Source organism: Gallinula chloropus (assembly GCF_964237585.1).
Source record: "Gallinula chloropus genome assembly, chromosome: 2".
In the NCBI taxonomy this organism is placed as follows: domain Eukaryota; kingdom Metazoa; phylum Chordata; class Aves; order Gruiformes; family Rallidae; genus Gallinula; species Gallinula chloropus.
This window is the reverse complement of record NC_140086.1, coordinates 50437014-50450487: the sequence shown is the minus strand read 5'-3', so window position 1 is coordinate 50450487 and position 13474 is coordinate 50437014. Positions and strand designations below refer to the sequence as shown.

At 38.7% G+C, this 13474-nt stretch overlaps 1 protein-coding gene across 2 annotated transcripts in view; it reads left to right on the top strand.

The window, feature by feature from the left end:
* The window catches only part of TTC39C (tetratricopeptide repeat domain 39C), a 37400-nt gene that overhangs the window by 13513 nt on the left and 10413 nt on the right, over positions 1–13474 (top strand). Inside the window, exons 3-6 of one of the 2 annotated variants that reach the window (XM_084280086.1) lie at positions 565–693; positions 2096–2207; positions 5655–6009; positions 7304–7472. In XM_084280086.1, the coding sequence (XP_084136212.1) occupies positions 565–693; positions 2096–2207; positions 5655–6009; positions 7304–7472 (765 nt within the window). Of the gene's footprint in view, positions 1–564; positions 694–2092; positions 2208–5654; positions 6010–7303; positions 7473–13474 lie in introns of both variants that reach the window. The other variant, XM_084280085.1, reaches the window with a different exon arrangement.

The following is a 13474-nucleotide window of genomic DNA, read 5'->3' as shown; positions in this document are numbered from 1 at the left end:
CGTGTGCCTGTGTCATTCAGAGCTTTTGTTTAATAAAGAAGTTTCTTGTCCTGAAATTCTTTCTAAATTGGTTCAGCAGTAGTTGGAGTTGGATGCTTTTTTTTTTTTCTCCCTTCATATGTAGAAATTCTGGCTATCTTGTGTATAATGCAATAGCTGTTACTTGTTACTGACTTTGGAGGCCTGATTAATGTGGATGGATTATATAAAAGCAGTATCTGCACAGATGCAAATCATGCCTTACATAATAATTGAAAGTTAATTTGTATAAATTTTTCTTCTGCTTAATCTAACATGACAGCACATTCAATTTGACTGCATTTTAAGCTTTAAGACAAGGGGTTAGGACTTAATATGTTCAGATTTGTCTTGAAATTTTGGTAAAGCACTCTCAAATCTCTAGTTTGGTGTTTCTGCAAAAGTATGTGTACTGGGGTGTGTGTGTTAATATTTTTCTTAAGGTAAGTTTTATTGTCAAATATTTATGAAAACTTACTATCCTGTAGCTTTTGTAGAAATAATATCTGTGATGTTTATCATTCAAATCTATTTGGTTTTTGGTAGAATGCCATGATGACATTTGAAGAAGAGAAAATGCAGCTGGCTTGTGATGACTTAAAGGCTACAGAGAAACTTTGTGAAAGTGAAGAAGCTGGAGTTATAGAAACAATCAAGAATAAAATCAAAAAGAATGTAAGAACGTTATTTGTAGAACATGGAATTGTGTATTGGATAAATATTTCTGGAAAGTTCCTTTTTGTCTTTCTCGTCACTTGAGTGGATGATTTTTCATATAAAGAGCAGTTGAGATTAATAAATTTAGAAATTAAGTAAAATATTTTTCTTGTATTTTGTAATTACTGGAATATATTCATGTAGTTCCTCTTCTAAAGTAGCAGATTGTGTTGATGTTGGGAATTATTTTCTTAACACCTCAAATTAGTGACCCAGTAAAATTATTTCAGGAAGCTTGTAGCCTGTCTAACTCCAGCTAATTTGAATTCATACATGCTGTAGTAATGCTCAAAAGTTGTGGTGGTGTGGCTGCATACTGCTGTGTGCCAGGCATATTCCTAGGGAATTTTCCTTCCTTTTTTTTAGATTTTTCATTCTAAATAATGAAGAAAGAATAAAGCATGCAGACTGAGAACTAGTTAAAATAGTAGTATAGCCATGTCCAGTGATTGGTCTGCCTGGTGTGACAGAGAAGATCTACAGCAGAAAAAAAAAAAAGCCATTTCATCGGGTTGGACGCGATGATCTCGAGAGGTCCCTTCCAACCCCTACAATTCTGTGATTCTGTGGTTTACTAAGTAAAAAAAATACCATACCTGATGTGTTGTCCTGGTTCTGGCTGAGATAACTTTCTTCCTAGCATCTGGTACACTGCTGTGGTTTGATTTGGGATGAGAACAATGTTCGTAGCACGCTGATGTTTTTAGTTGTTACCAAGTAGTCAGAGACTTTTCAGCTTCTCATACTGGCCTGTCAATGAGAAGGTGGGGGGCACACAAGAATTTGGGAGGGGACATAGCCAGGACAGCTCACTCAAACTGGCCAAAGGGATAGCCCATAACATAGGACATAATGCTCAGTATATTACTGAGGGGTGGATTGGGAGGCAGTTTGACTCAAGAACTAGCTGAATATTGGCTTTGGTTGGTGATTAGTTGTGCTGTGCATCAGGTGTTCTGTGTATTCTATTGTTGTTGTCTTCCTTTTCTGTCCTATAAAACTGTCTCAACCCACAAGTTTTGGCTTCCACCCCCCCTCCTTTTCAATGCTCTCCCCCATCCCATTGTGAGGGGAGTGAGCAACCAGCTGTGTGTTTGTTTTAGCTGCCTGCTGGTTTGAACCATGACACTTATTTAACTGTTTGCTCATAAGAGACACAGTATTTTCCCTGACAATTGTCATACACCCCTTTCTGCGCTCTTCCTATCTATTTAGTTGCATGTCTGATGCATTTAGAAAAAAAAATTTAAATGTTCTGATTATTTGTAGCATCTTAGTTTTTAATTTGTCAGATTTAGACTACTGTTCTATATTATCTTTAAAATTTTTGTGTTCTGTGTTTGCATCTTCCAAACAGGTTGATGGACGAAAATCCACTCTATCCATGATAGATCGCCTACAAAGACAAATAATTGTAGCAGACTGTCAAGTCTACTTGGCTGTGCTTTCATTTGTAAAACAAGAATTATCAGGTTTGCTGTGGCTTTAATGTTTAATTTAATTTTTGCATTATATCTATAATGAAAGATCACAAAGTGGCAATATGACTATCAGTAAAGGTGATTGGTTTTTAAGGAAGAGCACAGTTCCATTTGAAGTGTTCCAAGATTGGTACCCTTGCAGATGTATTGTTCTATCTTTGTATAGGTAGTAGCATCATAAAATGAGTTGGATTGCTACAGATGGTAGTTTTCCACTTTTTTCTTTCCAATAGTCTTGTTCAACTGATTCCCCTTCTTTGGGCTGGAATCCTTGGCATGCTCCCATTGTGGCATTTGAGGAGCTCGTACAAAGATGAGTAGCATCTGTGTGCTTTGTCTGGCCGCAGGATAGGCTATCAACAGCTGAAGCCCAGGCCACCGGGAAGATCCCCATGTCCCATATGCATTATGTTCATGACAGCTCAGGGGGATGACAGACTGGCAGTGATAGTGACTTTAAACGAAGCGTGGTGAAGATGGAAGTGCTGAATTAGTTCTTATTCTGTGGTCATCAAAGTGTGTCCTTGCATGCCAAAGTGTTCATCCTGTCACGCTGAATACAAGGCTTCTTGGCTCAGTTGCAGAGCTGTTTCTCGTATTCTCTTGCATTTCCGGATCTCTTGCATAATCCTAAAACTTGCTTTCATCCATGGGTTTATAGATACTGTGCTTGAGGTCATGTGAATGCATTCCCAGGTTCTTAGGAAATCAGTGAAGGCCAAGAGATGACAGTCAGACCAGATTGTCAGTGACAAACCTGCTGATCAGTTGAAAGGAATTGGGGAAATAACATTTGGATTATTAAAAATAACACTAAAATCTTCAGTCAAGGATGTAATGCTTTCTTTGATGTGCAGATTGGGTGTCTTCTAAGCCATGGCGTCAAGACTGGGATTCTAGGTAGCAGAAATTCAGGGGCTATTTCTTTCTACTGTGCATGTAGTGATGGATTAAGGTTTTCTTACTATTTTTGATGCAGTTCTGGGATTTCACTTTTGGTGAATTTTTTTTTTTTCCTGGTTTCAGTATGTATTCTGCTGCTGCATAACTGGGTTGGATGCTGTAACTGAGGGTGGTGTCTGTTCCCTTTCTCTTTTCTGTTACTCGGAGAACTGAAGTGGGTAGCAGAGTACTGTGGAACATGCAGTTTATTTGCCTTACTCTACAGAGTTAAGAATATACCTGAAATCTTTAGTTAAAAGTCCAAGCTATTAAATTCCACCTCAGTGACTGCTAGATACTGCCATTGCTGATCAGTTGGATCCACTTCTTCAGTTTTTTGATTATTATCTTTCTGACTGGGTATAAATATCTTTTGTTTCTGTACAGAAATAGCAACCAGATGATTGAGTTGACTGTAATTTCAAAAAGAAATGCATTCTTCAGAGCAGATAAATATTTCTGATGGGTGAAAAATATCTAGTGTTTTTGTTCCTGGAACAGTTTGACAAGAAGCATATGATGACATGCAAGCTGCTTTCTCATATGCCTAACACATTTCAGATTTTTTCTTTCCCACCCTCATGGATGTATTTGAACTAGTTTCATCATAAACTTAGTAACACAGCAACTTACATTCACTTCCCACAGCGTTCTTGAACTACCTTTTCTTGATATTTGCCACTGCTGTCATGGGTCTGGCTACTTTCAGAACTTCGTGCCTGGAAATCAGCTGAGTGATTGGATGTGATTTAATTATGTTTAAAACCTCAGACATTCATAGTTTTCATGTGTTAGATAGATTTGCTGCATCAAGGTAAAACCAATTAGGGGTATGCTGTCTTAGTGATCTAGTTAACTGTTCATGACAGCACAGTAAGGAAGTAAGGCCTAAAACTACTTTTTTTCCTTCCACATTATATTCTTTCCATTTGATGTGTGCATCAGAACACAGTAGTCAGCAGAAACACTATCTGTAGGATAAGTCAACTGTGGGGCTTTCCTTATTTGTCTGCTGCATTTCTATGCATAATTTTAACAGCATTCATCTTGTGGTGAACCACATCACTTCTAAAACATTCTGTGGAGCCAAAAAGTGACCTAATGGCTTAAAATTGAAATAATGTTAGTCTTGCAATGCAGCTGAATCATGGCAGGGGGTTACATTTTTTATTATAACAGTTCAATATGAAGCTTGTGATAGGGGGTTAATTTTTTTAAACACTTCATGTTGACAGAGCCCTTGTCACAACTTGGAATACAAATTTTGCAGTCTTTCTCAGTGCAGTTTCTTAAGACGATCAAACTACCTTTATCCCCTCTTCATACAGCAAGGATCCAAAGAGAGGTAGTCGAGTCAGTGATGGTACTTCTCTAGAAATGTGGGGCTTTTTGTATTTGGAAGGATTTTATCAAAGGTGTCCAAGGCTTATAATGAGTGGTTTGGTATTAATAGTGCTTTCCATTTGACACACCCCAGCTGTTATGATCTAATTCTGGCATCAGTTACAACACCGATCTCTGCAAATTTGGTGGTGATCTGTTTAGAGCACTGCTGCTATAATCATGCTTTTATTTTCTCTCATTTTCAGTTAACTCCTTTGTCACCACAGTTCTGAACTCTCAGGGCTCTGTCAGAGACAAAATGCTTATGTCTGCTCTTACAGCTAACGTGCACTAGCGTATTCTGTGTTTGTTTTCTGTTTATCACTCACATTATCCAAGGATGTGCTGTAACCAAGATGAAAGCTGTGTAGATAGGCAGATTGGACATCTCTGTCTCATGGAGTCATGTCTTCCTTTATCCCCCTGTAAAGAGGAAGCAAAATGAGAATTCTCTCCTTCTCAACAGAATGTGCAAGACCAGAATTCTTTTAGGGAAATTGAGGTACCCAGCTTGCATTTAAAAGTGAGAAAGTTAGACAACTAAAAATATTTCAAACCCATAAATCTTATGCATTTTGTTATCTTTTTCTCAATCATAAGGCCTTGTGTTCAACAAGGGGCAGGGAAATAATGGTGGTGAAAATCTTACTATCTCACTCAAAGGAAGGGGTTTAGTTTTCTTAGTATTTTCCCATCAATTGCCTTTCAGAATCATGTAGGCTTAAGAGATGTAATCTCTTCTTTGAGTTTTGCTTCTCTGGGTTTGCCAGGCAGCTGTTTTGTGTCTGCTTTGTATCAGAGCAGAATTCAGCATTAAGTTCTTTGATTTCTCTATTTTTTCTGACAGTTGTATTGCCACACAGGTGAAGGGAAGTCATTGCATTGCATGCTGGTTTTAAGTCTGCCTGAAAAGGACTTAAATTTGTAGTGCCCAGTATGATCCTCTCTGAGAGGACAGTAGCTATTACAAAATCCTCTGTACAAGAAGTTAATGCAAGTAGGGCATCCTAGGATTTGTGAAATAGCGTTTACTAACTGTGTTCCCCTTTTTTTAGAGATATGTCCTTGAAATATTTCTTTCATTGATTTTTTTTTTTAATATTTATTTTTTAGCATACATAAAAGGTGGGTGGATACTCCGAAAAGCCTGGAAAATTTACAATAAGTGCTATACGGACATTAATACACTCCAGGAACTATATCAGAAGAGAACAACTCAGGAATCCTTGACTTCTGATGCCGCAAATGATAATCATGTTGCTGCAGAAGGTGTAACGGAGGATTCGCTAAACAGACTGAAAGGTGCTGTTAGCTTTGGATATGGACTTTTTCATCTTTGCATATCCATGGTGCCCCCAAACCTGCTCAAAATCATCAACCTGCTGGGTTTTCCTGGAGACCGCCTACAGGGGCTTTCCTCACTGATGTATGCAAGTGAAAGTAAGGACATGAAGGCCCCTTTAGCTACGTGAGTAGCTATATTGAAATGCTTTGGTAGATAACTTAGTACTAAAAGTAAGTAACTGGAAAAAAGTCAAAACAGAAAAGTCATGTTGCTTTAAAGGAAACAACAGCAGGTAAAATAAACTTGTAATTTGTTGTTTAACGTGCTGTGGTTTACTAAACTCATCACTTTACTGGTGTAGGAGATCTTTTTGCTGTTAGTTATTTAAAGTTATTAGGGGATTGTGTCAGTATTCTGCTGTATTCTTCAGTAGCTACTGTTCTATTGCCTTGTAACTTACATGCTAGTGGAGTAAATAAAAGCATCCCATGAAGGCTGAGTCAACTTACCTGGCTTGCATTCTCTGCCATGGAGAGCATACTATTTTGTATGAGTCATTGATCTCAGCTATTTATCTTTACTGTTAGCTGAATATCTCTTCCCATTTAATTTTAGCATCTCAATAAAACAAGGTGTTCCCTTCTAGTCCTTTTATGTTATTTGTGTACTCTTTTTTTTCTCCTAAGCCTTCACGCTTGGGTATTTTATCAGGTGAAGTGTTAGCCAGACCTAATTTAAATTGCCCTGCAGATGGGTTAATTGTTCCATGATCTCCAAATTAATGCTTTTATTACTAGACCTACTACAAGCATCATCAAGTGTCATTTTTGAAACTTAGCAGGGCTGAAGTCTAATGCTTGAGGAGAATAGGATTTCTGATTGGTTAAGAAAGGTTAAGATTAAAAGTTCTGTTGACTTGGGGTTTTTTTGCCTGTCTTGGGAGGAAAAATGGGGGGGTTGGGGGTGTTTCCTCCTTCACATGGTCTTGGAAATTTTTGTGCTCTGCCCTTGTTTCCAGGAGCCATGTAGATCGTGTAGATGTCTGCCCTTTTGAACACGGGGTGTATTTCTTCTTGGCATTGATTTCAAGTGTGTCTGCTGATGTGTGTTTAGTTTTGTTGTTGGATTTGATTTGGTGTTTTTTTTGTGGTTCCCTCCCAATGAACAGTTTTTTTTCCTGTGGGTTTTTCTTTTTTAAGATCTAGAGAGTTCTAAAGGCTCAACTGCTTTGATGCTGTGAGCTTGATTGTAACTTTAGGTATTGTGCACTGAACTGTATGTTCAGGTGCAGTTTAGGATACACTGATGTATGGCAATAGTTGTGTGTGTGTGTGTGTGTTAAAGCCAGGTTGTATAAGAAAAAACTTATATCTTTCTTTGCCTTTCAGAATTGTTTAAAATAATTGCCTGTGTAGAATGTTTTCTTTAAATTTCTGTTTATGAGCTGTAATCCTTTTTACTCTTATGTTTCTTCTAGATTAGCTCTGTTATGGTACCACACAGTTGTTCGTCCCTTTTTTGCCCTTGATGGCAGCGATAACAAGGCAGGATTGAAAGAGGCAAAAGAAATTCTTGCAAAAAAAGAATCTGCCTATCCAAATTCCTCTCTGTTCATGTTCTTCAAGGGAAGGATACAGCGATTAGAGGTACTGCATGGTTTTTTCCTTTTGATGGATTTCTCCCTCCTTCTTCCCCTTTTATGTTGTTCTAATGTGCATGAACTGTGCAAGCTTCAGCAAATGTGACTGTAGCTACAGATACATGCTTACTGTGGGGGAGTTGGACTATCTGACCCGAAAGGTCCCATTCTCTGATTCTATGACAGATAAACAGAAAGGATTAACTCCATCCTAACTTTGAGTTGACATGCCAAGCCTGCTCTACTTCTGTCTGAATTAATGGCACTTTGAAAATTTTTTTTCAACTACTTGATACATTTGTAGATGTGTGCTAAAATGAAGTGGTTTTGGTTGGTTAGAGGTTTCTATGAATAGCTATATTAGTTTTGCTTGTCAAGCTAAAAATCTATTATCTGCTGAGTACATAGCATTTATCTTCCCCTTTTCATTTTATGCGTTGTTCATCTACAGCTAATTCTCTGCAACAACTTCCCTCAGATAACTGCTTTTGCTTTTAAGGGTCAAACCAGAACGTTTTCTCTTACTAAGAGAAAGCTCTGACCCAAGCAGAAATGTATTCACTGACAAGGCCTTCCTCAATGCTGTTGCAGAGTGTTACTCAAACACTGCAGCAGCCTCATGGTTCTTGCGCTGGTTAGTCTTTAAGAATTTGTGATAGTACTAGGTGGCGATGATACTTCAAACTACTCAACCTCTAGCTGCTGTTCTTATCAGACCAGAATACTTTCAGAGCAACTAGATTTAGGAGAAAACCCAACACAAAAGCACAGAAGCAGAACATTGAAACCCTTCACCTCAGCATCATAATTACAGCGGCTAATCCAGATCCTGATATAGATGGGTCATTCTTTGCTGGGGTTTGCTGTTAACTCTCTCAAATACGTCTTAGTATTTCGAGGGAGGTAGCAGTAGTTCCAGATTGGGGATATAGGGGCAGGGGCACTCTTCTGTGGCCTACCAGGTTGTGCAGGCATACTGTTGCTTGGGGGTTGGCTATTATTTTCCTTCTTTTGCTGTTTTTCCAAAAGCAAAAGCGCATTTGGGGAATTACCCCTTCACAGGCAAGCTGTCCCAGTCTCTGGGAAGTGTTGCTGTTTTCCAAGTGGAGAAGATTTTATGGTTCTCTGAATATGTTGATTGACAGCTTATGACATCGTATTTGGAACTTTTTTCATGTTTAGCGTCATGAGGAATAAAATTCAACTGATACAATTCTTCTTGCGGAGCGAGTCAGGGCAAAATTATAAATGCAGTTGTTGATAAACTGAGTATCTGTTTCTGTGTGTAAATGCAGAGGATGGGTTTGGGGTAGGTGTCAGTTTTGTGTAGTCTGTGCCTTTCTGGAGGATCATTCTGTTTCAAAGCAGAGTTCTCTACCTGCTGCCTTATAGAGTGTTTGTGCCTGAAGAGATGTTGTGTATAGATACTGAAGTTTAACTCCAAGGGAAATGTTTTGTGCCAGAACAGCCTGGCCAAGTTAACAAAGTTACTTAGTACAGAATGCTATTATGTAGCCATACCCTCAGTCAGCAGGCAGCTTATTGGTTGCTGCCAGCAATTAAATGTCCTTATTTAGATTCTCATGAGAGGGTTTGCATTTGGGAGCCTTTCTCTTTGGAGGGGCAGGGAGTTGTTTTGGAGGTTTAAATTATTTCTTTTGTTTTGGCTTGTTTTGTTTTGTTTCCCTGTTACTGTTTTGTTCTATTAAGGCTTTGCTGTGTCTAAATGTTGTGGTTGAATGCCTCAAGCTCCTCTGTAGAGACTGTTAAGAATTTGCAAGCTTGATACGCACAAATGTTGATATAATAGTGAAGGTAGATGTGCGACTAGTGGCAATGGCATGGGGAGCCACAGTGGGTTTCTGTATAACACACTGGTCTCCCAAATCCAGGCATTGCTCTTCCTGAGCCAGAAGTGCAGATGGTCTTAAATTTTAAACTAATGTGCTGAGTAATAATTTCTACTTCATCTCTGAGGGGCTGAGTGGAGCTCCTGCAAAACCTGTGAGGTGCTTATATTGCTTTCCATGAAATGAGTCATACACAGGTAGGTTTAAATTCTTTCAGCCAGGCATGGGAACATTACTTTGAGATGGCTTACTGAAATCAGTACACTTCTGCTTTAGCCTGCAAGCATTTATAGCACACCTTGATCTGAAGCTTTACAGTCTTTAACATCTGTCATCTTTTAATAATTCTGTGATAAAATTTAACTGTACACAGACGAAAAGCAGTTGCATGTGATACGGATGAGAGGATGTGTTCTGGAAATAACAATTGGCCATGGTTATTGTAGGCTTTGTGTTTGAACCTCCCAGGCAGGGCTCAGTCCATCAGATTCTACAGCCTCTGATTCTACAAACACATTTCATGTAGCTTTCAGCTGATGGTATGTTCAGCTTCTGTTAGTGATTCTCTGTGTGTGGATGTGCTAATGTGTATATGCACAGTTATATATGCATATGCTTGTGGGTGTGTTAAATGTGAAAAGGCAACAGCTGGGAGCACAGTTCAGCCACGGGTGCCTGGAGAAAGGGAAGCTCTTTTAAAGGCAGAAGCAGTTATGCAAGATTGTCACATTTGCATCTTACTGTCCAAAGGAGAAGACTGTGAGGAAGGCAGTTGAGGAGGAAGATTTCACACTTACAGGGCTGTGAAAGACAAATGAAGATCACGTGGCTGTATAATGCTTTGTGCTCCAAAAAGCATCTATGAATATTAGTCAGTTGAAAGCCTTAACAGACCTCAATTTTCTGTGAAGCAGACTTGTAGGTACTATAAATGTGGACCAAATTATCTTTCAACTTTTTTCCCAGATGCATGTTTTTGAGCAATGAAGTCTGAAAGTGTTTGGAGACTATTGAAATGAATGAGTTTGAGGGAAGCGGGAGGAGGATGATCTGAGGAAGCTGGAGTGAAAGTGCACCAGAAAGTTAAAGGTTGCACTGGTAGGATTATCAAATGTTGCTTTTTCAAAGAGTAGGATGAGAGACTGCATATTAAAAGTAGCATTTTTCATTACTCTTACGTAATTCGCTGAGGTTGTTTCTGTGGGCATAACTGTTGCTGTTCCTGACTTGTGCTTGTTTGGTACGTATTCCAGCCTCACAACTATTTCTTTCTGAATGCCTGACTATTTCTATCTTTGAAATACTTTCCACTAAAGCTGACAGTGATGTTTCATGTATGCTTAAACTACTAAAACCAAGTGAGAATAATGCTTTATACTTGTGCCTGAAGGGTACATTAAAAATGTAATCAGTATAACAGCTGCTGAAACTCACTGCTCTGAAACCCAGAATTTCTGGCTACTGTACCCTTGGGCCTTTCTTATTACTGTGAAAGAAAAATATTGCCATCTATTTGCTAAATGTGTCGTCTAATATTAGAGTTATATTAAAGAATGCCAATTTACTTTTAAAACTGTGACTTAGACTATTCAAGTGTGGTATTGTGGCCAGTAGTTAAAGGTGGGCATGGTGGTAGCATGGAGGAGTGCAGAGTTCTTAATCTTACTCGTTTCTGCTTTTTAGCTTGCAGTGTTGCTTTGTTTTTCCCTAATCAGCAGGGTTGGGTGGGATTTTTTGTGGGGTTTCTGGTTTTGTTTTTTTTTTTTTTAATTTCCATCAGCATTTTTAAATCATAAAAGTCGCCCCAGTCGGAACTAGTTCAATAGACTGATAGCTTGTGGAGAGTGGTAACAACATAGAGCAAAAAAAGCATTTGATGAAACTGAAATGAGCAAGGTTGCTTCTCTTCTGATTGGAAACAGACTCTGTGTGTGGGGGTATATAAACAAGAAGAAATCTCTGGGGCTGGGATAAAAAAACCCTCAGGTTCTGATGCCTGAGCTGTAGAATTCAGTTGGTATGAATGCCTGTCAAGTGCCTGAAGGAAAAAAATCCCAGATGCTTCAGCTGACAGGTGGAATACCAGTGGTGCATTTCAGGTGAGCTGCAGCGTGTTTGATGTGCAGGTCTATTAGAAAATGGGCTGTGGTGTTGCAAGCTTAAATATACTGCTGACAAGTACTCGTGCTTTTTTTAGTCACCTTTTGCAGGCATCTTGGTTTCAGCTGTATTATTCTTATTTAGGGGTGGGAGAGCATGAGGTGGAGAAGTAGACTGAGAGCAAGACTCTGAACATTTTTGAAGTCTTAAATTAATTTTTTCTGGAATGATGTCATAAGGAAAGAAAGAGCTTGCCTAATGTAAAGATTTATTTTCAGGAATTGTGCTGGCCTCTCTAGTTACTTACAATCATTTTGGTTGGAGGAGACCTTTAATGGCTGGACTCGTTAACCTTAACCTAACACTGCCAAGTCCAACCACTAAACTGTGTCCCTGAACACATCACCTGTGGGTGTTTTAAGTACTTCCAGGGATGGTGACTTAATCCCTTCCCTAGGCAACGCTTGTTCTAGGCTGTAAAATAAAGCTTTACTCTAATTTTGTGGTGTGTCTCTGGGGGCGGGGGGGGGAGGAGGAGTGGGGGGCATTGGTGTTGAAGAATAGAAAATACAGGCTTTAAAATTCCCTTAGTGTCCCCCAGTGCAAATTGACCCTTTTTAGATATTGCTTGCTGGTTTCCCCTTGATTATGAGCGTGACTTCTTAACAACTTCACAAATTCATGGTGCTGTTCTAGGATAGAGGGGTTGTGGGAGAGGGAAAGCATCCTGAGGTTTCAGTGTGACTCTAGGGTAGCGTGTTGGTTTGGGAAGTTGGCTTGGTAAGCTCCATAGGTGTATAATTGGTGGGCTGAGGTGTTTTTGTTCTAGCCTGAAGTCAAGAAATCTAATACTATGGTTCTCATGATAGTTTAAATATTCTTTATGTAGCTCTGTATATTATTGTCCATTTTATGGATTAATATTTTTTGTGGTTTTATTTTGTATTTGTGTCTCTATGTAAGAGAGCATGAGAGATACCTGTTGAAGGAGTTACAAGTGTGTGTGTGTAATTTTTTTTTAATTTCAAGAGCATCAATTATGTGTAGTCATGATACTATACTTGCAGATTCTTGGATCTTTATAATTCTTTTTGTTTACTCTCTGAAACCGTGAATGTATTGAAGTTGACTTATTTTAAAGCTTAATACTAAGACTAGAAATTCGTATCTGACCATGTTGTCACAATCCCTGGGGGTGGCTGAAATTTTATTGAGGAATGTCTCTGAAACATACTTACTGAGCTTGATGTTTAAAGAATAGCTTAAACAGGTATCAAAACTCTTGATAGATCTGGACAGTTGGAGAATTGGATTACAGAATATTTAACTAACTGGACTTGTGTATTACTAGGTGGTCAGTGTTCTGTGTGCTGCCTCAGGCTAGTGTATGGCATTGCAGACAAGGGCATAGTTGCCATTAGTCATTGTGCAGAATAATGTCCTACAAATAAGCGATTTATATTTTCAAATTTCTAAGGTTCTGGAAGGCAAAGTATCTTCACAAAGGAATAAATATATGGTGTAGTTTTGTGGGGTTTTTCTTCATTGTTCACAGGAGCATTCAAAACACAGATTTACCAAACTTCTGAACTACTTAGCGCAAAGATAATGTTCTAAGATTACTTTATTTTTTTATTACTTTTTTTCCTCATAACACTTATTTTCCAGGAAGTCATGTTGGGGTGATGCAGTGGAGTAATTTATAGTGGAGGGAATGCACTGCTAGGAAAGTAAACAAGGTGTACATTGCTCAGGCTCCCTGGCAACTTTCAGGGCAAATATAACTCGCCTGTCTGTCTGTGGTGTATGTTCTTTTGTCCTGCTAACAAGCACCTTAGTCTAATCACCGTTGTATTTTTCAAGTGTACAGTGTTCATATTGGTGCAGCTGTGGATTCCTTTGCTGTCAGTTGTTTTGTCTTGATATGGTATATATGATTTATGGTTAAATTGTTCCTTAGCAACTAAAAGAGTTTTCTGTGATGAGGCAAAGAAGAAAATCTAATAAAATCACTTTGGAGTTGTGTGGGATCCTGAGCTACAACACTGCAGGTTTTTGC